Raw genomic sequence first — 27,226 nt, forward strand, 5'->3', positions numbered from 1 at the left:
CGTGGTTGGTTTACAAGAAATACAAGAAGTGTCAAACAGATGTTCAGAGAGACAACAAAGAAAGATCAAATCTTGTTCTCGCTTTTATTTGACTATAAAAGTAAGGCAAAATGAACATCCTTATGAGAATAAAAAGAAAGCTGAGCAACGAGGAAAGCTTAATTAGGGTTCTTCTGTAGCTGGCGGCAATTTTCTGCTTTGACAGCTCGGTCATTAGAGACATACTCAAATTGAGTTGCTTTTTCAATAAAATAATTGCACCGTGCCACAATTGCAGTAGCATTTGCGACACAGTGCCCTCCACCATTTCATTATTTATGCGAGTTTTTCTTTACAACAGCATGCGCGCGGTCTTGTTGCCTTTATGCGCAAATCGGAAGCATATAGGTGGCAGAACACAATGGCGGCTTGAAGAAAAGGAGAGAAACTTGTTAGCGAAACCTTCAAAGATTAGCCTGGTGGCTCGCTCATAGGTTTCACTTGATATCAAGGTGATGAACTGGAAAAAAAAAGACACTTGCAAGCGATTCAGTGCTTTTTCTTGTCCCCTCCTATCCGAATTTTTTTTTTACTTTGAAGCTTGCCTAACTCCAAGCAACTTTCTGCACTCTACTACGTTTTTTTCTCTGAAGTCATTTTTATTTCACTGCTGGCACCTTAGGGCTTTATTTTTCTTTCTTGTTTTACCTTACAAGGTAATTTTCTTGCTTTCGCTTGAGCGCCACGAACACTGCCAGGGTTCACCTCGCCTGCCCACCAGTTTTCGGCTGAGAATATAGCTACGCGTTTGTAAGGGTCGGTTGGGGTCAATTAATCACGCATGTCATAATGTCAACCTGCTTCTTTCGGTTTGCTCATGTTGGCGATGTCACAGCCATAACACCTACCCCTAACGAATCAGAGCTGTGGAGAGAACAGCCAATTTAAAAAGAAATGTAAACGACCTTCTTCTTAAGGCTCCCTAATCAATCTTGCGAAACGAGGACGTAGGCGGCAAAACTTTATTCAGCCCCACCGACACTATATCGATTTTGACTGCCGTTTCTCATCATGCCTTTGTTTTATGTTTATTTTTTTTCGCGGCGCCTATTTTCTGTACTTTGATTCTCGATCTGCGTGTTCAGGCGTTTAACCGCAGTATACTTCAACGCATTCGTGCTCGCCATCTGCCCCACAACGGTTGCGCTCCGTGTACTGAAGCCACAAATCTTTGTGGCCCCATATCGGTGTCCCGCGACACACGGTTTCTGCGAATAAAGGATCTTGATTCGCAGCCGTGTTCACGCATAAGTAAGTTTCAAGAATCGCTTTGTCGCCTGTCTCGTCGTTTAAGTCAAAGATAATGCGCGCAGAGGTCACGAAATAAGCGCAATTTAACCAGAATCAGGTCCTAGATTAGCCGTGGTTAATCAAGCATTGAAGCTTCACACGCAGGATGTCACGGTGTTCCTCTAAAAGGCAACTGAACTCTTTTTTTTTATTTTCTTCTTCTTCGACGTTATAATTCACGCGGTGAATAAGGACTCGCCTGGAGATTAAATTTCTTCGAGCGCATAAGCGTGTACCGAGCACTTAAGGGGGCTGGAATAATCTAAAATCTGCATGTGAGCTCATTATTCCAGACTCCTTTGTAGCATATTTTATTCGTGAGATTTCAATTATGCTAAAGCCGGTGGGGGTTACTGTTCTTGTTCTGCCTGGCAATTCGAGACGACAGTCTCTCGTTGGGCTCCACGCAGGGGCGTTGCCTCGTTGGCGAATATTTCACGACGTATTGTATTGTGTTTGTAATTAACAAGGGAGTCTAGATGTTAAGTTGACAATTATTGGAAAAGGTATTTTGTCGCGTATGTTCTTGAAGATATCTTTTTTTTTACATTTAGTTGTGCACTTTATGTAACACCATTTAATATCTTCTGCATCTTTCCCTGGCTAGGCTGCTGCGTCACGCAGAAAATAGTGATGACTGATAATAAAATTTCGAGCATGACTGCTGTTACATCTTTGTGCGAGTACGAGAAACGGCAGGCTTTGTGCTAATAAAATTGAATGAGTAGTTGGTGCCTTTGTTAATTGGCGCCGGCTATTCCTCTTCGAAGGGCGAGTTATACTAAATGAACAAAAAAATACAACAATGAAAAACTCTGGAGACATTCAAGCATCAGGCGCAATAGCTAAGCCCGACGCACGAGTAAAAGAAGGCACATAATAAAGCGAAAGGATGCGCACAGAGTTACTCACTTAAGATACGCACACAGTTTCGTAAACAAGTAAAAGTGAACGAAAGCATCTGAAAACATGCACATAAAGTTGAGGGTTTCGCAGATGAGATAGCTGACGCACCCGCGCGTATCTACGTTCATAGCACAGTACATAAAAAAGTATTTAGAAAATCAAACGTGAACTACACAAGCGACCACAGCGACCACAGCGACCACTTTACGAGCCCCGTGATCCCCACAGAGACTGCGAAATGAGTTCGATCGAAAATATTGATTGTGCCAGAATTCACGGCTGCTGCGTATTAAAAAATTGTTTTCGTTCTTTTTCTGTAGTCTTTAAACCCTCATTCATTCGCATAACAGACACGCTGGCAAGTATGTTATTTGTTTAATTTTACTGTCTCTGCTTGATAGTACGCAATGCCGTTTCACCGATAATTCTTTTGTCTTGTGTGCGCTTGTCTCTAATGCCTGTGTTTGACATGTTTCTGTTTAATTTCGCAATGTAGTACGCCTTCACGGTTCTCAACTACTCGGTATTATGAAAATGATGGGCCCACAATTTTCGACGTCGTCGGAAATAGTTCATGCATACGTCGAATATGTTTTCTTTTTCGTAATTGATGAAGGGCATACTGATATAATGGTACTATTTCTCAGATTTCTTGTCTACCCCATGATGAAATGGATATCATTTATTGATACATTATTGGATGTGTCTTTGCTAAAGCCAGGTTGTTCTGTGGGTTAACCGAAATCAATGCTGCCGAAAGTGAATGTTAGTGAATATTTACACAATACCGAAAGCGAGCTAATGGGCCTAAATTATTCATTTCTTTCACGTCTTCCTTATCGTGTATTAATATGACATCGGCGTTCTTGCAAGTCTCTCGTGCCACATCTCTCAATGCACTTGTAAATTTGAAAGCAGTTCAATAAAACTAGAGGTGGCTTATCTTCGTTGCGCCACCCGTCATAACTTTTCTGTCTCCTGCCTGACGCAGGTACCGCGACCGGAAACCTTTTCCAAGGCCATCGGCGACAGTTGTGTGCAGTACATTACAAGGACAACACGAGCGACTCGGGAACCGAGAAAAAGAAACAGCACTGCGTTGCCCGTGCGACGAGTCGACCCCCCTGCAAAGTTGTAGCCTCCAGTCACGGATGCTGTGCAGCGCCTGAACGTGTGCGACGTGCATAGAATTGAATTGCTTTTATTTTCACAAACATACAATTTGTGGGGGATGTCGCGTAACACGAGTTTCTTATAAGAAACATCGAAGCGACTTGGTCAACAATATTATCTCTTTCTCGTCCACATTACGTCGTCTCGTACATATTATTGTAGGACACTAATACATTCCCACCGCACTTTTTGCCAGTTTACCTGGTCTCCTCATTTTCTTTCTTTCAATAGGCATACGAACAGACGCACTGCAAGCAAACGCATTCGAGAAAGGTTTCCTCTTTCTGACAGACAACTGACTGGACGGGTCGCTATTAAGCTTCAGGCCTACTTATGTAACAAAGTGTTCTGTTAGCTACCAAGCCCGGAAATATTTAACAGGTTGTGAACGACTGGATCGGCTCTAATCAAACGATGCTGCTTTCTTTTTCTGGCTTAGCGATAAAAACTGGGATCGTAAAGACTCACACGAAAAAGTTGTTCCAGCCAATGATAATGGAAAGCGACCTGACTGCAATTCAAGAAAAAAGAATGATCACATTGTGTAATCGCAGTTCACGAACGATCGCATATTGCTTGCCTTAACATGCACAGTGATTCACGACGATGTGCTGATCTTAAGCTTTCGGGAACGTTCGAATGAATATAAGCACAAATCTCGAGCAAGCCGGAAGTGCAAAATTCTTTTCGTATGAATGCTTTGATTCTTTGAAGTCTTTCACAACGCTGGCGCTCCTTCTTCGTGTTTGATTGCAGGAGAGCTGCATTAATACTTCAGTACAAGAATTCCTCATCGATTTATGTGAAACAGCAGAGTATATCGCCGGACAAAATGATGGTACTTTTGGTTGTGCTTAACATGGTCTTCTGTTGTAAATCAAACATTGTTGAATATGACTGTGAAATATGGCATTATTTACCGATTGTGACTATAGGGTAGTTTGAAACCACGAAGAAAATATTATAAAACTGCAAGGTTTCACTGAACGTGATGAAAATTTATTTTAAGGAAAATGGTAATGCTTTACTGGAGAAACGAGCAACATGTGCAAATATTGCAAAAATGTGGTTCTTTTTCCACAACCGATCAAAAAGGACAACGTGAGCTACGTCCAAAATAGACATATCAGTTGAAGAAGAAAAGCTGAAGTTCTAAGCCTGTCGTGATACAGTTAGTCTACAAGCATCAGGCTCAGGGAATCCAGTCATCACCGTGTTCAACGCCATGTGCTACTGTTCTGTGTGTTCAATATCGGGGTCATCCTTGATATAGCTTTCCAGAGCGCAAGAAATCTGCTGCAACAGCCAGCGAGCTTAAGTACGCTTCGTTCATGCGGCTTCCACTGTGACAGTTCACGAGCGACGTGGCACCAGTCATTATTTTCGAGTACGTCACCTCGTCCAGAGAACAGCCCACTATTTGACGTACGTGATCCAATCACATTGTATGCTCATCCACGTTGAAGTGGAATCGAAACAACCGAAGGGAACAGAAACTACGACGTACCGCGTTGTGAACTATCACCACAGTGTTACTGCCAGGGACATTGAGCGCAATCCAGTTAACTGACGCGAGCATCAGTTACCCTTCTTAAAAAATGCAACATTACTCACGCTTACAGCGTTTGGTCCAATCAAGTCTCTAGTCGCTGGCCAATCACGCGTTAGCCACGCCGAGAACTCAAGATACCAGCCCAACTGCGCCATATTTTGTTGAAGATCGCAAGACTCAACGTAGAACGTGCGACGCGTTCCTGTCCTTCCCGTGGTTGTTCGCCACGGCATGACCTCGACATGACCTCAACGGGACTCATGGCGGAGGCCATTCAACTTCTGCTCCTGTCCCCGCTCTCGACGTTCTCCGTGCTGGTGTGGCTTGCGGCGCTGCTGCTGCACGCGCTGTCGCCACGCCTCGAGCCCCGCGGTTCAAGACCGCGGCTCGTCGCTCGTGAGTCGGACTTCTCGCGGTTCCTGGCGACGGCTATACCCGCGTTGACGCAAGCCTACACGCCGCCGCCTTGGGCGCGGCACCCGACCATCCAGTCACTGCTGGCGGCTACCGTGTTGCGGCGATCCACGGAGGTGCCTTTCTTCAGGTGAGCAGCTGCAGTCGTCATGAACGTCTGTCACAACCCTCTGCCGTATCTCTAAAGATATCAGCGAGGTTGTACACATCTCGCTAGATGCGGAATTTCTCTGTCGGTGAGGCTGTTTCATACTGAACTAGTGATGTACTAGACAAATTTCAACACAAACGACAGAAAGAGAGGTCCTAGGTGTAAAATATGCAGATCCCACGCACTGTGGGAACCGATGTAAACGAAGCTTTGCCTGCTGTTTGCGTTCATTGACGTTATTTGGCGGGGATATATTGAAAGCACACGACAGTCGTGACGTGGTGTGAAACGTTACCTTGGCTGCTCCGCTTGTGTTTATTGTTCTTGCGCCGCCAGACGCTTTCTGCGAGCCTTCGTCTCCTCGGCACTAAGTGCACCCTTCGGCGCCATTCTGGGTTGAAGTGTTGTAGCTCGCAAAACTGCTTCCTCTCTCTCTCTCTCTCTATTCCCTCGCTAACATTCCCCTCCCCCCTCTACTGTCGTTGCTGTTGGGGGGCGAGCCCGGAGACAAGCGCGAAGACAAGTGCGACAGCTCCTGCACTGTATTTGTGTGGGGTCACGCTTAGTTACGGCGTCCAGAGGGCAATGTGCACATGCGACTCGGCGTAAATGTTGACACGACCTTCTCGGGGCGTCTCTGCTTTTTGCCACACTTCTGTCATGTATTAACGCGATCGCGTTAAGGGCACCATGTCGCAGAAAATCCGGCGTTGCCACCGCGGGCGTCGCTAGGCAAGTAATCACTTTGAACCACAAACGCACAGGCCCTCCACGTGGCACACACCTTGCTTATATTCTTTACAAAGTTATTCCTCGGAATTTTGAAAGTGGCAGCTCATAAACAAATATTATGAAACAAAACACCGACAGCGCATGCCTTTTATGTTTTTGTGACATGGCCACGTCTCAACCACGTCCCGACGCGGCCGGCGTTAGTGGCATGCGTTTCGGCAACGTCCTGACGTGGCCGGCTTTAGTGGCGTTCAAGATGTTAGCGACGCGCCGGTGCAGCAGCACCAGCAGCAGCAGCAGCAGGAATGTGGAAGATAGAGGTAAAGAAAGCGTCGCTTCAAAAAGGTCTTGCTGGTCGAAGCCCTGACGTGGCGCTAGTATTCCCGATGTTTCGGTTGGCGAGCCACGCCTCATCAAAATTATGAGCATCCCTAACCCCTCTGCTTCCTGGACGGCATCCTCATTTTATTGCATAACGTCACACAGCCTACTCCTGTGATGTCAAGAATCCAAGTACTGAGGCCTTCGTTTCCCATTAAATCTCGGTGCCCTCGACCTACGTGACCGGAACTAGATGATTGCTTAGCCTATAAAAAAAAAATTTGCGTCATGCAAGTTGTGAAATGCATTTTTTTTTCTGGAGTAGCTGTTTCTCCTCGTTTCTGCATATAATCTCGCCCCGACTGACTGATCTTTGTCGGAGTGAGTGGTTCGGCCCACTCGTTTGAGACGGATTTGTAATCTGCGCTTCTGCGTACTGTCGGACTATCTCATTCGGTATTGGTCTAGGTGGGGTAACCGCCTTCACTATGACCAAGACTGGAATAGTCGACTGACGCTGCCAATTCAATAAAGTCTTGCGCGTCAACTGGGATTGCGAGAGGCATGAGAAAGAAGGTGCTACCTGGATAAAAACTTCGGTTCAAGAGGTGGATGAAGAGACTTGGAGCGTTACAAATGGAGCACACCAACGAGTTCGCGAAAGGAGTACATGGTATGAATGAGATGTGGTGTGTCAAATACAAGAGCTAACGAACACAGATGCAGAGTCACTGCAGATGAGGAGACGCGTTGTGTTGTAGGTACATTACAAATGAAATAGTACAGCGCGTGAGAAGCCATGCCTGGATAGAAACTCACTCTCCTAGAGATGGGAAGCAGAAATTGTTAGCACATCAAGGTCGGGTATGAATGTAGTACGAAGCAAAGTAAAATGAAGTGCGCATCGTTTTTTCTGTTAAGCGAGAGCGTCAAATGGCCCATTGAGCGAGAAAGCGGGCGTCTGTAGTCTGTAGCTGGCGTCTGTAGCTGGCGTCTGTAGCAGCGAAAGGGCACCTTAAGTCCCATTGGCTGCGACTCCACGCCACGAGCGAGTCTCAACGCAGAAGAGCGGGCAAAAGGGGTACACCTGCTGCCGCTATAGCCCACCAGGTGTTGCGTGAGGGGAGAGAGCATAGGCGACGCCACGTCACCCTCGCTCTCGCTCTCGGAAGGCGGCTTGCGGTGTCCGAGCCAGAACGGCAGGCTGCTGCTGCTTGCTGGCTCGGGCAGCACGTATCACTATGGCGCATTACTCGCAGCGCAAAACTCGAAGGACGGCTGTTCAATTAGACATCGAAGCTTTCGCATTCACAATGCATAAAAAGTGCTTAGATGTCCTCGGATTCTTGTCGCAGCCGTCTCGTTTCCCTATAACTACTTAATGCAATCGACTGTGCATTCCTTTTATTATTTTTGATGTGCCACATTTGAGATATTTTGTTACGACTATACTGTCAGAAACGTTGTCCTTCCTGAATTTGCTGAAATTTCGCTTTCTTTATTGAAAAAGTCACGTCAACAATACAAAGCCATGCGTTAAGCTCAGACGTGATAACGGTAACATATATCGTTCTCGCATATAAATATCATACGCAGTCTGTAGAACTGAGGATCCAGGTAGATAGCGAAGAACGCTACACACGGCCTACAATCATTGCACCTCCATTTTTCCAGCAAGGGAGCGCATGAAGCTATGCCGAGAGAATCTGTCGGCGTAGTATAGGAGAGAGATGAATAGAAGAAAACTGATAATACGCGCGCGGTGGTTGGCACGGCAATATATTATAGCGAGATGAGAAGAGAAAAAAAAACGGGAAGGAGGTGGGTGGAGGCGAGCTCGAAAGCAAGAACACGATACACAACGTGGCGCAGAGACAAGCCCATAGCTCTCTGTCACGTAGTGTCCCAGTTAGCGCTCGCTTTTCCCTCGCGGCTACGTTTTCGCATCAACGAGCACACCCCCGTGATCAACGGCCTAGAGCGATGCGTTTGTCTCTGTCACGTCTCGCGTTCAAGATGTATTTCTTCTCTACGCGGACGCCAAGAGACGTGTGTAGCCTGTCGTTCCGTTCGAGACATTTACTTTACTCCAGAAGGAATACGAATACCTACGCTGAGACAAACGCTTGGCTACCTTCACTCGCTCCTTGCGATACTACGATGACACCTAAGGAATAAATGCGTAAAAATAGTGCTTCATTAATTTTGTTTATTAATTAGTTTTGAGAACGCGGTGTCAGTATACACGACAAGGCTCGAATAGGCAATTAATTGCCACGCGAGGTTTCCCCCATTCATGTCGAAATACGTGATGTATTTTGGTTTGCGTTCACCTTCATTTGGGACGGCCTACGTGGCTCCAGTGATTTCTGACTCAGATCTTCGAGTATCGCTCCTTCTACAGCTTCCAATTCACGGAACTGCGCATACCTAAAGCATTTTTTCTGCATCTTACAAACTGCACTTAGCATAACCAAGTATAGGTAAATTGACTGATTGACAAATTAACTAATTGATTGATTGATTGATTGATTGATTGATTGATTGATTGATTGATTGATTGATTGATTGATTGATTGATTGATTGATTGAGTGATTGATTGATTGATTGATTGATTGATTGAGTTAGTGAGTGAGTGAGTTGCAATATAACCACTGATGTGCTGCAGGACGAGCCGGCATTTACCAGCAGGCTCTCCATGACGTGCGTCTTGTGGATGGTTGGAACAAAAATATCTGTTTTCTGCGCTGCTATGGCGAACGATGATTAAAAATATCTTGCCTTTATTAAATAGATATTGCAGTCCTACTAGCCAGCACTAGTCACTGGTTGTTGTTGAAGTGGTCGCGTGCACAAGTATCAAGCAGCCAAAAATTCAGGAGAAGGTTATGAGGCACACCTCATCTCAAGGAGTTGGGGGTACAATGAACAAATAGTGTTTAACGCAGTATTCTTGCTCGCCATTTGTTTTTTGCCCGTTAAAGTTAGTGAGCAAACTTCATACAGAAACTGGAAGTTTTCCAGGGCATCGTTTTTAAACGAACCGAAAGAAAACCGGGAAAACCGAATGTCGAGTTGCTCTTAGGGACAGAAATTGTCCACAACTTCCTTAATTGTGAAGGAAAATTGTATTGTATTGTATTGTATTGTATTGTATTGTATTGTGTTGTATTGTATTGTATTGTATAGCATTGTATTGTATTGCATTGAATGTATGTATCCGTTCAAGTTGAGCTGCCTGTAACCGCGGCGGGTCAACTATCGCAGGACTCATCTGCAGCTCCGTGACCGTGGACTGGTAGCCCTGGACTGGGCGGGCAGCACGCCCTCGGCTCAGCCGGCCAACCCGGACGAGGTGCTGCTCATCGTGCTCGTGCTGCCCGATTTGGGCCGAGACCCCTGCAGCGTGGGAGACACGTGCCGGGCCATTCTAGCGCGGGGCATGAGAGCCGTGGTGCTCACTCAACGGGGACACGCCGGATGCCCCCTCACTACGCCGAGGCTGCAGGCGAGTTACTGAGCACGCGGTACGGAAGGTCAGCCGCAAGGAGAAATTGCAATGCTTAAGCAGTTCCCTGTCGCGGTTGTCCGCGTGTGCGCGAGATTGACGAGTTCGAGCTGCCTTATCTGAAGCGTGCGCCGAAAATTTCTCCTTCTATCTTCAATTTGCGCCGCTGTACTATTTTTCAGTTGAGAGTAGATGTTTGTGTTGTCTTTATCGCTTCTGTCGCGACCGTGTTGCTTGCGCCTGCACTTCCGTACCACGAAATCCTACCGACTTGCTCAGCATTCGGTCTGTCCTAAGAATAATTGCGCGAAGCGACAGGGCAACCGATACAGGAGCCACGCATGGCAGGGAGAAGGCGGCGAAGGAGCTGCCAGAATTAGGTAGGTGAGATGGATGAAAACATGACCATGTGCACACATTGCAGGCGTATGGCGACCCCGGAGACCTACGGCAAGCGGTGCGGTTCCTGCGCGCCCACTACGGTCGCTGTCGCGTGGCCGTGCTAGGCATCGGAACGGGCGCTGACTTACTGCTTGCCTATCTGGGTGACACCGGCTCCTCGTCGGGTCTGCTGGCAGCCGTAGCCATCTCGCCGCTCTACGAGCCCGAGAAACTGCTCGAACAGTCGCCCTGGCCGATCGGTACGTCTTAGCAATGAACAACTTAGACGACGGAAACAGGTGACGCGTAACGGACACATTCCTGCAGGCCATAGGCAATCACAAACACAGCCTGCTGCATGACAACTGGCCAGTTCTCAACAGTCTTGATACGGCCTCTGTAATTTTTTTTCCACATTTGTCGGTTTATCTGCAATTTAAACAATTTTGTGTTCATCAAAACTAAACCTGAATCCGTTTTGCCAGTTGTTCAGTTAGAAGTGTAGTAAGGAAAGAATAATCACTGTACGTCCTCGACTCAAGATGATGCCTTGGAATACACCGGAAGGAACGTGGTGAAATGCAGAACATGCGGGAAAGTGCATCTGTTGGAACAGCCATCTATCACTTTGACTCATTTATCCTTCCATCGGTAATTACGTTATTATTCGATTGATCAGTTCATTGCTCGTAACCGTTTGCTGTGAAGTTTAGCTTACGCAACCTTCAGCAATAGGCACGCGAGAAAACAGCGCGCATAAACTCATCAGTCATTTCGGCTCGTGCTTAGCCTTGGCACCTGCCGCAGATTGATTGCCTTCAAAATACGATGCGCGGGCCGCGTATGCGCTTAGCCGCGCGAAAGACATGCGCAGCCACGGCAGGGCTAGAAGAGGAGACGTATGCTCTCCTCCCTAAGCGCGTGCTTGATCACGCGGCCTCCAACACTGGCCGCGCGGCAAGACAGCGCGCATCAAGCCATCGCCCTTCTCGGATCACCCTCACGCACTTTCCCTCGCACCCACAGCATACGGCGTTCGGCGCGTGACAGGATCTTATCGCACTTGGACTTTATACGGAACATTACAGCGACGGCTACGACGACGGCAGAAATTCTCACGGAGTGTCCGCATATATTGCTATCGCAATAGAAGAAAAGTAGAATGAACAATGTGAAATTGTCTGTGCGGGTGCTGTCACAGTCTGGGGACTAGTCACATAATGATATATATTGTCAATACCTTACTGAGACATACAACGCCAAAGAGTGCAAAGTCAAAATTTATCACACCGTTGGCAATCCGGAGGTATACCTTACGTAGCGAATCAACGCCTTTATAGCGGCTCGGGCTGATGGCCGTGTTGGCCAGTGTCCATAAAAACCACTAATAAAGGGAAGTTTATTTACACATTACAACACTGAAATACATTAAACCACATGAACTGCGATTTTGTTGTCCTTCCACACAATGAAAAAATCACGTATATCAACAGTAAATCAGTGTCCTTTCATAGTTGCGCCCCGCAGGACACCACAAACATGTTGCTCCCGAGGGGATAAAGAAAGAAGAAAGAAAGAAGAAAGAAAGAAAGAAGGGAATGAGGGATACTACTACAATACTACACGGGCGGGATATTTGCATTGTTGCCCTCCTGCCTTGTATTGTCATTACCGGAACAGCAAGCACTGTCAGCATAGTACTACAGGGAATTCCAGTTTGCCCTTTTTTATACATTGAAAAAAAAAAAGCGTGCGTGCCCTAGTATTTAAAGCAATCTGCGATGGAGGCTGAGTTCACCGAGTGCTGACAGCTTCGTGTGTGCAGTATTATTGTCGCTTAGTTCGCGTTGAAGCGAGAGGCAGCACGAAGGTCAATTCGCTCGCTGCCGCTGACGCGCTTCCTCACACCAACATTTTGACAGCGAGCGTCTGCGGTCATCGAGTGAGATGTGTTCGTGTTTGCTTGTGCTCACTTGACACCATGCTTGTTAATTTAGTTAGTGTGTCTATGTTTACAATTGTATACGGCCGATAAAACTACTATTAGTTCGTATAGCTGCCTAATATTATGCTATCGAAATAATATTCTTCGCCTTTCGGGCGAAACTGTGACATTTAGTATGATACTGGTTGCCTTATATATGTCTTACGGTGCCTCGACTTGCCGACCACGGAAGCTGTCTGTGGTGAACGCTTTCTTCTAGGTACTGCTCCAATAAAACAAAAATCGTCTCCCAGGATTCGCCAGAAAGTTCCAGGAACGTTCTTGCCGCCGGTGCTCTGAAGGATGTTTTAATTTCCGGTGAACCCCTACCCCTGCGGCTCGCAGGCAAATGCAAACATTTTGCTTTCGTAGTATTTTTCCCCTCTCCTACTCTTTTCATGTGTGCGCACTTCTTCTTCTTTTGAAGATCATTCTGTCTCCCTTTGCCCCTTCCCCAGTGCAGGGTAGAAAACTGTACATCTGCTTTCCGGTTAAGCTCCCTGCCTTTCTCATCTCTTTTATCTCTCTCTCTCTCTCCCTTGTTTTCGTACTTTCTCGGTTTACCTTCCCAGAGTAAATCTCTTATGATTTTTGTGAGGCGCTTCACTATTTTTTCCGGTACTAGAGCAACGTGCTCGGCGTAAATAAAGTATGCAAACACCTTCGTCTTTGTAACTACACAGGACGTGCGGTGAATGTGACGCTAAACTGACAGCAACCACAACTGAGTTTCTTGCGCTGTTACCAATATTTCCTTGCTTTCTGCAAAGCTGCTAAATTGCGGTAGCAATTTGATGGACGCTCGAGGCGAATTTTCGCCGCCGGCCGCGCCGTCGCAGTCGACGTAATGTGTCGTATATTGTATTCACATGCTATGTTTTTTCGATGTCGTATGTGCAAGGTAGAAGCTATAAAGGTCAACCGCCAATGTTGCTCAAACGAGGTCTTACGCTCTTGACTGGACTATTCCTCAAATTTCTGGGAACTAGCATTTCATTCAGAGCACACGTCCTTTATCTTAAATAAGCCAGAACATTTGGCTCACGAGCGTTTGTCGCGTCCACGCAAAGTCGTACACGCGTACAGTCAGAACACTGGCCACGGAGCCCGAACGCAACGCTGAACCTTGCTATCACTGTCATTGCTTTGCCCTTCGGGTGAAACTGCGAATTTTTGTTTGAAAACTCTACCAGCTTCGAAGACTACACCCAAAACCCGCATCGCCCTTTTTATATACATTGCAAAAAAGAAAACGCGAATGCGCGAAAATGCGCGTGCCTAAATCTTGAAAGCGATCTGGGATGGGGACCGCGTTCGCCGAGTGCTGGTAGATTCGAGTGTACAGCATTATCGCCGCTTAGTTCGCGTTGGAGCGAGAGGCAGCACGAAGGTCAATTCACTCGCTGCCGCTGCCGTGCTTCCTTACGCCAGCATTTTGACAGCGAGCGTCCGCGGTCATCGAGTGAGATGTTTTCATGTTTGCTTGTGCGCACATGACACCACGCTTGGTAATTTAGCTAATATGTCTATGTTTACAAGTGTATACGGCCAATAAAACTACCATTTTTACTTCGTATAGCTGCGTAATAATATACTATCGCAATAAGATGCTTCACCTCTTGGGTGAAACTGTGCCATTTACTATGATACGGATTGCGTTATATATATATATATATATATATATATATATATATATATATATGTCTTGCGGTGCCTCGACTTGCCGACCGTGGAAGCTCTCTGGTGGAAGCTTTCTTCTACTCCAATAAAACAAAAATCGTCTCCCAGGATTTGCCAGAACGTTGTTGAACTGCGTCTCGAAGCGATGCTACGAACCGTGCAGAACGGGGCGTTTTACTTTTGGATGTGTTTTGGAGAACACCTCAGAGCTTGGTGCACTCTTAAATACTTCTAGAAGGCAACGGAAGCTTAAGGAATCGAATTCGGAAATCGAGATATCGCCCGCGTCTGCTGTAATGTTTACGGTATCGAGCGCTGGCATGAGAAAACCTTTGGTGAATTCGCGGCTAGCTGTCATCTGAATGATGGGTTCGAGAAACATGATGAACAGCACAGGGGCGATAGGACATCCTCCCTTCGCGCTGCGCTAAATTTGGTAGCTTTCAGTTTCCGTATTATTGAAATAAAGGTGTCTTGTGTCGCGGTGGAGAAACTCGATGTTTTATATAAATTGTTTGGGCAACACTCGAAATGACGTAGAATGGCTAAGAGGTAGTGTCGTTCTACTGTATAAAAAGCTTTGGCTTGGTCAATATATATATATATATATATATATATATATATATATATATATATATATATATATATATATATGTGTGTGTGTGTGTGTGTGTGTGTGCGTGTGTGTGTGTGTGTGTGTGCGCGTGTGTGTGTGTGTGTGTGTGTGTGTGTGTGGGTTTATTGACCAGTTGCCTTCAGCCAAAAAGATCGCGTTCTCGTGACGCCTGCGGCAAAAAGGACGTTCCACGTCCGCCGCCAAGGTCTGTGAGTGGTGGCGCTGGCTAACACTCCCAGGGTTCTAATAGGACACATTAATACCCAAGAAAGTGGATGGGGAAACAGCACCGCGGTAGCTCAATTGGTAGAGCGTCGCACGCGAAATGCGAAGGTTGTGGGTTCGGTTCCCACCTGCGGCAAGTTGTTTTTTCATCCACTTTAATTTCATTAATTTATCGTTTGTTTATTTCATTTATTAAGCACAAGTAATTTCCCTTATGTTGCCCTTGGTGTCAGTGTTTGTTGGCTTCTTATGATATGACTATATATATGTGTGTGTGTGTGTGTGTGTGTGTGTGTGTGTGTGACGCGCGCGCGCCTGATGTTCCTTTCTCTTAGCATAGGGAAACGAATCTCTTATTAGTGTGAGATTCGCGAAAGCTGAACGTTCCCGCACTCGACACGATTGTAAAGGGGAGATTTGTTCGTTCGGGAATGGTCTTACTCGCAATGCTAGTACGGTCGCAACTATTTCATACTCAGCGTTCAGTAATGTTATTGGCCTCCAAGACATAGGCTCTCTTAGATCCAGTCCTCTCTCAAGGACCAACGCCGCGAGGCAACTTGGCATTTTAGCACGCACGATCTCCTTAGCAGAGTGGAACACCGCACATACAAGGCGCACAAGACTGCACAGACTAAACCCGTCACTTCAACTCAGACCTCCAGCCGGTCTACACCGACGTGAAGCGTCTGTTCTGTGTCGGTTATGGCTTGGAGTTGCTTTCACGAATGCCTACTCAGCACTAATTAGAATTACTGATAGTCCTGCATGTGATGTTTGCGGATGCGAGGAGAGCATTGAACACTTATTGTGCCATTGTCCTCAATTTCAAGCACAAAGACAATCTTTGTCCAACACATTGAGGAAATTAGATGATCGTCCTCTGAGTGAACAGACGTTACTAGAACACCGTCCCGACCGATCATCGGCTCAGAAGGCAGTGAAGGCACTTTTATGCTTTCTCAGAGCTTCTGGTTTGCGCGAGCGTCTTTAACTCAAGTGCTGTCCGTACACGTATCTACACCTTCTGTCTCCCTTCTCTCGCTTCCCCTTCTCTTTTCCCCCAGCGTAGGGTAGCCAACCAGACTATTGACTGGTTAACATCCCTGCCTTCCTATATTACTCTCTCTCTCTATGCCTTCCTTTAAAGGGCCCCTCACCAGGCCCCAAAGCAAATCCTGGTTATACGCTGGAAGTTGTTACGTGTCCTCTAGGGAGCGTTCTGCCGCAATTTTTTTCTTTTTCAAATTGGCCCATTAATAGCCGAGATAGAAATATATCTGTGCCGCGAACCTATGATTTGAGCAAGCGGGCTCCACTGCCAAGCAAGGCGCTCTCTCCACTAGCCCCGTCTAGACTCCGCAAGCGAAATTCCTTCCCTGCGTTCTCCCATACCGGACCTCGAGGATCGCATGACGCATACGTCACAGTCCCCGCCTTCATTTTATTTTTCCCCTCGCTTTTCTTTTCCCGGCGTTTTGGCACGTTAAACCCCATAATTTAATTTTTTTTTTTCCGGCGCTGAGCACTTCCGTCGACGGCGTCGCTTAATGACTTTGCTCTGCTAATGTAAATGCGGGCCTAATGGCCTAATTGGAAGGTAAAGGCTCCTTGCTTCAAGCTAAAATATTATCTCTGGCTGAGCCTTGATGTCAGGATCACCTATAAATTTACCCTAAACATTCGTGTTTATCCTGAAACCAGTGACACAGAGATAGATCTCTACGGAAAAAAAAAATAACTGTTTTAAACATGCAATGCCGCTTGGCTTCAAGAAAATCAGTGAACTGTATTGGATGTATTTGTGTATAATTCTGACTCCTGTTGGCTCGTCTCTTACAGAGGTAAGGAAGAGGTAAACTGCGTTTTAATGCGTAAGCAACCTTTAGCGAGCTACGCAGCCCTGTCACGCGAAAAGTGTAATGCCTTGTATCTACACAAAAATCCGTAAGTTACAAGGTTAAGACATTTAATCGTTATGATAGTGTAAAGGTAGTTAATTGGTAGCTGTTAAGCGATAATGACAATTTAAAGCAAAAAAAGAATACCCATAGAAATACTTAGGGCTCCTTACAAATGCATGGGGAAGCTAAAGTAGGGGTGGGTCAACTGAAATTTGGGGTGGAGCCAACTTAAATTAGGGAGTAGGCAACATTAAATGTGAGGGTGGCGCAACCTAAAGTTGGCAGTGGACAGCTAAATTTCGGGATGGGCCAACTTGAAGTTTGTGAGCGGGCAGTTTATCTTTGGGGGTGGGCCAACTAAAATTTGGGAGTGGGTCAACCTAATTTTGGGAGTGGGCCTACTTGAAATCTAGAGGTGGGCCAATTGAAATTCGCATGTCCGCCAACCTAAATAAGCGGGTGGGCAACTTTAAATTTGACAGTGGCCCAACTTAAATTAGGGAGTGCGCAAAGGTAAATTATGGGATGGGCCAACTTGAAATTTGGATGTGGGCTAATTTGAAATCTAGGGTTGGGCCAAGATATATTTGGGGGTGGCCAACCTGAAGTTTGGGGCCGGGCAGTGTTACATTTGGGAGTGGCCCAACTTAAATTTGGGGGTGGGCCAACTTGAAATTCGCATGTCCGGACCACATTGACCACATGGGTTTCTTTAACGTGCACCTAAATCTAAGTACACGGGTGCTTTCGCATTTTGCCCCCATTGAAACGCGGCCGCCGTGGCCGGGATTTGATCTCGCGACCTCGTGCTTAGCAGCCCAACACCATCTGATGCATTTTACTTCGAGAAGTTCAATAAGTTCGGTAACGTCTTTGCGCTACACGGAGGGGCTGCGTGGTTGGGTCAGCGTGGTTCGGAATGAGTTTTCGCTCACAAGACGGTCGACGCTAGTAGGGGGACGCCGAAGCCTTATTTTCTGCGACACGAGATCCTTAACCCTATCGCTTTAAAACGAAGCGATCGTAACCCTACCGAAAGCTTGTCGAGCCGAGTTGTTCCTCCGCATAGTCGCCAATTGCCTGTTTCCACAACCTCCGTAAGAGCCCCAGCTTTCACTTGAAATTTTACAAAATATTTCTTTTACCTTTGTAAATGCCACATACATATCTCGTAAACGTATGATAACTACGTTCGCATCGAACGATCTTTAAGCTGGTATATTTGCTGTTGGCCGTTTGACGATCAACATGCCCTGCAACTCGAATTGCAGGGCACGGAGATGAGCACGTGCTCATCGTCGCCTTTGTATCGGTGGCGAAAGGGCGATACTAGCACGAAAACGGTGCAGTGAGCCAAACGAACGCTATATTCGGTCTAAACTAATTTCTAGTCACGTGCCGCGTGCTGCTGCGTTCGAGCGCCGGCCGTGGTCGAATAAACTGTTCGTGTCGTCCTTCGTTCCCGGTTGTTCTCAACGCGCGACCGTCTCTGCCGCACTGGAACTGTTCGGAGAGCGCTGTTGACCGGGGGGCTTCCGTTCCTTCCGCCCCTGCAGGCGTACTCCGCCGTCGAGCGCTTCAGCGCGTTGTGGCGGAGCACGGCGGAGTTCTCTGCCGGACCGGCTACTCGTCGAGCTCGATGGCGGGGGCGGCGGCCGTGGACGTTGAAGGGGCCCTGTCGTCGACCAGCTGGCAGGACGTGGAGCAGAAGGTGCTCTGGCCCGCGTGCGGCGCCAACAGCGCTTCCCAGTACTGGGAGCGCAACGCGCCCTTGCGCGACGCCGACGACATTGCCACGCCGCTTCTGTGCGTCTCCAGCGCAGACGATCCCGCGGTGCCAGAATGGGCGCTGCCTATGGACATCTTCCAGGTGAGGCTGTCGTGGGGTACTGCGGGGCCCCTTGGTGACAATGACCGGAAATACTGTCTCGTTTTAAGGAGCTTAGCTTTCCTGGGGGACTCACCGGGCATTTCTCGCCACTGTTTAATAACCGTTTTCGTGGGCCGATGCCGAAGTTAGTGCAGTCTAAAACCGTGTTAAAAAACCACACACTGCAGTGGTACCGGGGAAATTTGCGGTACGGTGCCAATGTCGTGTCGTACCGTTAGTAAGGGCACTGTTCTCGTACTCTTCCCGCGCGACAGCTAGCATTTTGTGACGCTGTCGTTCAGACGCTGTCATCTGAGAGGCTGCACCTCCTGTCGCAGACGGTGCACCGCTTATGAGGCGGCAGCAGGCGCTGCACGGGGTCCCTAACGGGTCCTTTAGAAAGGGGCGCTCGAGGTACCGGCTTGCTTCCGTGTAAGGATAAGGCACGGTGGTAACAGGAGCGCCACCCTTAGCACATAGCGCAACATAATGCCAGAAATAACCACGTCTCAAAGCCTGCTAAACGCATTCTTCGATATAGCAGCTGGGATCGGTTCTTGATAATTTTTGATTGATTGATTGATTGATTGATTGATTGATTGATTGATTGATTGATTGATTGATTGATTGATTGATTGATTGATTGATTGATTGATTGATTGATCAGCCACCGATATTACGTAAAGTAATGGGCACCAAATAAATTAGAATGCTCTCGCTGCTGTCAGAAAATTAACGGATTGATGAGAAAATATTCACTAGCGAATACTGGCGCTGTTCACGCCTGAAAGTGTTACGGAAATTAAGTAACTGGGTATGGCCTTTCCCCTCTGCAGCGCATATTATTAAAAACATGATAATGATTGTGAGCTATTTTCTTTTCTTATTTGGCCAGCAATTTGAACAACTTTATTCAAACCGCGCAGTACCTGCGCTTCCGCATTACAGCGCTTCCGAGTCGCGCATCATATCTGACCCTTGCAGACATACGACGTCCGTAGAAACCTCAGCTCGAGAACATAAAGCAGATGCCGGCGGAATAATGTGCCTTCTTCGAATGCGCAGCATTTCTGTGTTTAACCGCGCTCTCTGCAGACCGACCCTCAACTGCTGCTGCTGCTCACCGAGCACGGCGGCCACGGCGGTTTCGTAGCGGGCCTTGGCTGTTCCTCGCCAACGGCGCCCCGGTCGTGGGCGGACGGCGTAGCGCTGGACTTCATCGCGGCCACCTTGGACTTCACAAGCCGTGACGGACGGCTACGCAAGTGTGCCACGCGATGAACCCTGTCTGAAGTGCTAGGTCATCGCACCCGCGCGCATCCGATCGACCTTGTGGCCAGGGCGTTTCACTTCACCGCATGGCTGCGACACCAACGATTAGTGCAGTGGAAACGCTTCCGGACTCTGACGTGAATTCCAGGGAACTCCGTTTGAGAATCTCAAGGATTTTGATGACAGCCCCCCTGTCGAAGTTCGGGATGAAGACTGTGGAGATTCATGTGGATGGTCCTCACAAACTTTTGCACGACGTTAAAGAATTCCCAAGTCTCATGAGCTGCACCAATTCCGTGAGGCCTCTGTGAAGGCCCACAAACCGTTGGTGTCACTAACCGAGACGCCGCAATGTATTGTACTATATATATTTGCAGCTGACGCTGTCGGAAAGTGCATTTCGAGCTATGGTACAGCGACAAGGGAAGCAGTTAGCACCCATATTAAGGCAACAGCACAGCTATGAAACTTGCTTGTTGAATATTGCCGTCATATCCTACGTGATCTAAAAGGTTTATGGCATTGCTGTTCCTCTTTGACGTTTCCATGGTTCGTTCATCACAATCTCGACGATTCATGCAGTTTTCAGCGTTTTGATGGGACGCGCTTTCTTGTCACGCAACATAAAAACTGCTATTTTATTCCATTACACATTGTTTTGCTGTCAAAAAAAACCTACCTGTCTCGTCACAATTGGAGCTCATGTGTCTGAATACCGCGAGAGAGTGTTACCGATGAAAAGAAAATATAAGACGAAAGCTATACCTGCTTCCTTTGCCCTGTGAGCTTCAATGACTTACGTTCTCGTGCTGAACGGAATGAAGCATGTGGATAAGCACTCCTTCAAATATAGGCGCCTGAATCGCCAGTAACCTAACGGTAAATAGATTTCGACGTGCTCGAGTGAAATCTGAACTATTTTCTTAATCATATGAGAGTTCTGATAGGACAGAATCTTTGATGATACTTTTATGGGGTGCACGGTAGTATTTTCCTTTCCGACGACGAAATTTTACGCTTTGTTAAAAATGTCATCAATGAAATCGGCGCTCACTTCATCGTAGGGAGGTTGGAACATTCTAGGTCTTCTGTTTCAATTGCGTGTGAATTTCACTCCACTATCGTCAGCGGAAAGAAATAGTACTTAAACAGAGCGTTTTTTCGGCTGGAATGAAAATATTGAAAAGTTGTGTCGCCCTCTAGTAGAATAATGTGTCGAAAAACGCACATACTTAGATGCACATACCTAGAAGTGCCATGGATCAATAATGTTAAGCATAAAGCTTAATCGTGCAATTTTATTCCTCTCTGAGTTGTGCTTTAAACCAGCTTTTGCCACCAATCTAAAGACCGTTACCCTGCCATAGCGATCAAAAATAAATCTCGCAGCTTTATTTCGAAATCTTTCTAACTTATCATTATTAACATAAGTAAAGGGGTCCCAAACAATATTAGCGTACTAAAGAATTGGTAAGATAAGAACCTTGTGGGCTGTAAAACTTGTTTCTCATGAAGGATTTCTACGGGAACGTTTTAAGTAATGTAGTTTAGACATTGCTAGCTTAGTGATTTGAGCTATGGTGATCGTTCCACCGCAGGTTATTGCAAATATGAACACGAATACATCTTTACTGCTCGACGCGAGATTATACATTTCCATCCATTGTGTAGTCAAAAAGGTTGACTCGCGCTCTATTTGCTACGGACTTGACAACACTTTTCCTAAAGTTTACCGACATTTGCCATGCCTTTCATCACTGAAATAGATCATAAAGTTTTCTGTTCAATTGAAGCTGATTGTTAGTCGAGTTAAAACAGACTATAATACAGTCGTCCGCATAAAGTCTCACTTTAACATTACGTCTCTGAACAATGTCATTTATGTATAGTAGGAACAACGGGCCCAACACGGTACCTTGGAGTACGCCTGAGACAACCGGAAGCAGATATAAAAAGGCTTGGTTAAAGACGCCATATTGATTACTAGAAGTTAAGTACGACTGGATCGAATTGCAAATCGACATTCTTTTTTGTAAGTACAAGATAGCTTAAGAAGTAGTTTGGGGTACAACAGCTTATCTAACTATTCGTCGAAACCGCCTCCCTATATCTTTGTGAAAAAAAAAACTGTCGAATGACGCTGTCATGAGGGTAGGAAACAAGAAACGACAACAATCAAACGAAAGGATGTGGTCCGACAGAGCCAATGCTTCCATCAAAAGTTGCCAGGCAATGAAGCATAGACTTTTTTCAATCTTGATTGCTTCTGACTGACAAAACATTCGGACGCGTGATGTGTACATTCCATGAACGCTGCTGGTTTGCAATGCTTTGTTTGCATTTCAAGCTGGCTCGTAGCAGCCGTACAACATTCAACTGAAAACCCTTCCGTGAACCGAAAATACCTCCAATGAACGTGCGAAGTATTCGCACGTTCTTTGTGTCACAATGCAAAAGTCGTGGAATATTGTTGAAGCCAAGCCTGCACAATTTTCCGTGCGTTAAGTCGTGGGCGCTAAAGCGGCAGACTGGCAAGAATGCGAGTGATGAAATGGTAGTGTTTTAAATGTTGCGCCGCATTCAATGTTTCTACTTCTCTCTGTTTTTAGGCTTAGTTCTGATAGTCTGTTCATAAAGAGTTCAGATCTTGCTGAATGCGGCAGAAGCTCAATGCTGTTCCTGCATGATTATGCAATTCAGCCGAAAGAATGTTGGAAGAAGCTTGTGACACTTTAGTGTTACCCATTCGCAAGGTCGCCATATCACACGCGAACACGCTACTGCACACATTGACGATCGAGACAACACGCTGGCATGGACGATCATCTAGCGCTTGTTTGCTTACTTTGCATGACTAAACTGACCAGCGTTAACTTGACTGGCGTTAAACGCAGCCTCGTGCTCGACGAAACAAATCTGCATTTCTTTGGAACGCCCAATGAACGTGATGTGCGACACTAAAGAGACTCGTAAGCCGGCCTCTTCTCGAGACGCGCGTTTTTCCTTGACCCCTCCATCATCTCTACACCCGCCATGTTGTAACTTCCGCCACGCCCCCCTATGTAGGGGCTGGAAAGTAGGAATTGGTTTTCTCTATCGGTTAATGCTATCAGACGTCTGGAGGCCGTGATGTTTCGCTGCCCACACGATCGACCCGCGCTACACACCACATTAAAACTCTGTCTGTGACCCACTATCGCGCACTGTTATTGGCATTGGCCCACAGTCACCGATTTTAACTACACTTTCTCCAGAATCGGCCATCTTCACTGAGCCTGACAACCGTTCACATAAATTGGAGAGAAGAGCCAAGGAAAGCTACACATTAAATGCCCCCGAAAGAGTACAAACTAGCATCATCGTTTACCTACTCGAAGGATCATTCCATGCGCACGAAAACACGCGTTTTACACGGTACTACGGTTAATACGCATAAAGTGGCTCTAAGACCCTTAGCTGCGCTGCACACGAGCTCTGAACTGAAGTTTAAATTGTCTAGACACTGTTGCAACTCGATCATTTTTACGCACACTCTTTCTGGCAGCTACATTCTCGTTACGTCTTGAAAGAAGCGGGGCTTTATTGGATTTTACGTAAAAAGGTGAGAAATGCAAGATCTGCAATCAGTTTAGCGATTTTGAGACCCGTTCGAGCCTTCAAAGTCTTTGAGTGCATTCCAAGCCAGGTTGTCCAAGTCTGTCAGCTTAGTCTTAAAAGCGGTCAGAAACGGAACGAGACCAAAGTTGCAGGCCGACAATACGGATAGCCTGCGTCGTTTCTAGACCATTTATTGAACGATGGAAGGACGTGGTTCAGCGCGTGGTGCAAGCTGCTATCTATAACAGGATAATGTGACTCAACTATTCCCACGATAACGTTATATCGCACTGCCGTGCAACGGCACCTATGCTGTGAACTGCTGCCGGGAGCAGTAATTGTTTCGGTTCAGGGATGCGTGAGCACAACTGCAGCTGTTTTCAAGCAGACATCTTTCAGAAGGCGGTTAATGTTGTGGGTGACGAGGCGAGGGCTCATATACTATCATCGAACTATATCTCGGGTGTGGAAGGAAAGAATTAGGAATGCGGTACTAACGCCTAGACGAAGTGATGAGTGCTATTGATACGTTGTACCTTGTTGTTGTTGTTTTGACGGACTACTTCGCTTAAAATTTGGAGCCAGATGTTGCCGGAGAAAATAAAGAAAACCTCTCACTGCACAATTTTTTTTTTGCTTCTTTCCGACTGTTGAAGTACATTAACATGCCGTGTGGTTGTGTGTACAGTTGTTTTGCCATTGTTGTCGTTGACTGCCAAGCGTGATATATATTTAAATGGCCGTTTGAAAGCGTTGTTTCTTGTCGTAATAAATGTTTCAGAAATCGCACTGTCAATGAGTGTTTTTGTGTCATCCGCTGAAAGTCGTGACATTTGTTTCATTGGCGCCCACTCTTCGTGGATAAGCAGAGACAGAAAAAGGAACGTCACGTACGTCTAGTATGAATAAAGGTATCTAGAAAAATAAGTAACATGCCTCAGTAATTCTTTCGCCTTTGAGCCCGTTTATTGCAACAGCAGCGGGCTGTACCAGCGGGCACCACCATTGTTGTTTTGTTGTTGGGGGCACAATATGTACCCACGAGGGGGTGGAATGGCGACACCAAAACAAGGGGGTGCCCTCACAGAAGGAAGAAGAAAAAGAAGACAAAAACATGCACACAAACAAACAAACGGAAAACGTTAGGATACACAATTAGCGTAGATTGTGATTTGTAGTACACAAAAAGACTGCACCATGATTGGCACCAAAAGCAGCACACCCAATGCGATAACTCAGCGGCTATGGTGTCCTGCTGCTAAGCACAAGGTCGTTGGTTCGCTTCCCGTTCCCAGTGACTGCATTTTGAGGATTGGGGGATGCAAAAACTCGGCCCGTAATTAGATTTAAGTGTATGCTAACGAATCCGAGGTTGCCGATATTAACCCGGAGCCCGCGACTACACAGATTGTTTATTTTTATTTATTTAGAAAGGCCTTGTAGCGACTGTCCATCGCTTCGTTTCCCCGCCGTGGGGGTCATTGCCCCCTGCTCTTTCTTGGAACGGAAGCGGCTGCCCGACTGGGGCGCCACCACAGCCACTCGGCAAACACGCTTTTGTACATTTGAACAAAGCCAGTCGACTCTGTTCTCAAGCTGTCAAAACGTGTATTCCTTGCCTCCGCCAAACCGAGCTCCCAACAACCTTACAGGCCTACGAAGAGGCCCTGTGAATGGGAGCGGGGCATGTGGGTGAGCGGGGTATGTGGTACAATTTGTCACAAAATACAATCGGTAAAAAGACATCGATACATACAAGGATTCACGTATTGGCGCAAAACGAAGAAGTTTTGCATATTACAGAAACCAGAAAGATGTAAAGAGAGAGAAAAAGAAATGAAGAGACAAGCATTCCATAAAGACAGCAAGAACAGTAATAAAAGCAAGAAGCATTGCATAAGAGCAGTAAGTTACTTTGCGTCGGGACGTTGCATATTGCGTAATGTAAAAAAAAAAAGAAACATGACCCAACGCGCGGCAATGCATTGGAAACGTTAAGGGATTGATAAGTACCCGTGTACTAATTCAACCCCACGCGCCATGTTGATAAACATTTTTGGCCAAACTGCTGCAAAAGGCATCATATTTATTTATTTATTTATTTATTTATTTATTTATTTAATAATACTGCAGGCCAATACATTGGCCCAAGCAGGAGGGGCATATCACAAACAAGAAAACACAGAAAAGCGTATACAATGCAACATGAAATGAACATAATGCACTAAAAGAAGCACAAATGATAACGTCAACATCGCTAACTTGCACAAAAATGATTTTGCAATGCAGCCATGAAATCTTTAGACTGAAATACACTAATGGGAAGTGAATTCCAATCGTTCCCCGTTCGGGGGAAAAAACTGTACTTGTAAGCGTTTGTTTTCGCGGAGATCGGTGCAAGCAAATACTCATGACTGTGTCGTGTTCTCCTCGTAGAAGGCCGACATATGGAAGCTGGTAGCGTCATATTATTTTTTCCAGAAAGAGTGTTATGTAGTAGTACAAGACGATTAATTTTTCTGCGTATTTCGAGTCTCTGTATTCTATTTTGTAACATTATTGAGGACGGCGAATCCTTCCTGGCATATTTCCCGTAAATAAATCTCACTGCTTTTCTTTGTACTCGCTCAAGTTCTTTTGTGTCTTTCATGGTATGCGGGTCCAAGAGTTCGGAAGCATATTCTAACTTTGATCTCACTATTGTATTGTAGGCTAACATTTTAGTCCTTACAGGCGCGTTTTTATGCTTTCTTTTTATGAACCACAATTTTTTTAGCGCAGCTGAGCAAACATCCGAGATATGAGTTGACCATGTAAGCTTATTGTTGAGGGTAACGCCAAGGTATTTGTATTTGTTGACTTCGAGGACAGTTCTATTTCCAAGTTGGTACGGAAAAATGCTAGCAGATTTTTTTCTTGTTACGCGTAAAAATACAGTTTTTTCGGCATTGAGCTCCATTCCCCAATTGGAACACCAGTCAGTAATTTCTGCAAGGAATCTTTGCAGCAAAAAATGATCATCATAGGACACAATTTCCTTGGAGATAACACAATCATCCGCGTATAATCGTATGGACACATTACCAGGAATAACATCAATCAAGTCATTGACATAGATTAAAAATAACAATGGTCCTAGTACACTGCCCTGAGGGACTCCTGAGGTGACCTGACGTGCACTGGAAGTACAATTCCTAATATCAACAAACTGTTCTCTGTTTTTGAGATAAGCACATATCCACTGTATGATACCAAATGGGAGTCCAATTTTATCTAATTTATGTAATAGCTTTGCATGGGGAACTTTATCAAAAGCTTTGCTGAAGTCCAGAAAGAGCACATCTATTTGTCCAGATAAATCAAGTATGCGGGATAGCTCATGTACGGTTGTTACGAGTTGAGTTACAGTGGAGAGTCCTTTCCTGAAACCATGCTGAAAAGGTGATAATATGCTATGATCTTTCAAAAACTCTTGTATAAAACCAGCGACAATATGTTCCAATAGCTTACAACACGAGCTAGTAATAGATATAGGACGGTAATTTGAAACAGGTTGGCGGTCTCCTTTCTTGTGTACCGGCACAACACGTGCTTTACTCCATACTGATCG

The 27,226-nt window shown here is 46.1% G+C and overlaps 1 protein-coding gene across 2 annotated transcripts in view; it reads left to right on the forward strand.

The window, feature by feature from the left end:
* Positions 1-24,405, forward strand: part of LOC126542015 (protein ABHD15-like) — a 248,740-nt gene extending 224,335 nt beyond the window's left edge. For both annotated transcript variants that reach the window (XM_055076428.1, XM_050188984.2), the window contains 5 exons: positions 3,227-5,504; positions 9,847-10,087; positions 10,512-10,728; positions 18,434-18,747; positions 19,843-24,405. In XM_055076428.1, coding sequence (XP_054932403.1) covers positions 5,203-5,504; positions 9,847-10,087; positions 10,512-10,728; positions 18,434-18,747; positions 19,843-20,028 — 1,260 coding nt within the window. In that variant the 5' untranslated portion in view covers positions 3,227-5,202 and the 3' untranslated portion in view covers positions 20,029-24,405. The remainder of the gene's footprint in view (positions 1-3,226; positions 5,505-9,846; positions 10,088-10,511; positions 10,729-18,433; positions 18,748-19,842) is intronic.
* The last annotated feature ends 2,821 nt before the right edge of the window (positions 24,406-27,226 follow it).

This window comes from Dermacentor andersoni, chromosome 3 (assembly GCF_023375885.2).
Source record: "Dermacentor andersoni chromosome 3, qqDerAnde1_hic_scaffold, whole genome shotgun sequence".
NCBI lineage: Eukaryota > Metazoa > Arthropoda > Arachnida > Ixodida > Ixodidae > Dermacentor > Dermacentor andersoni.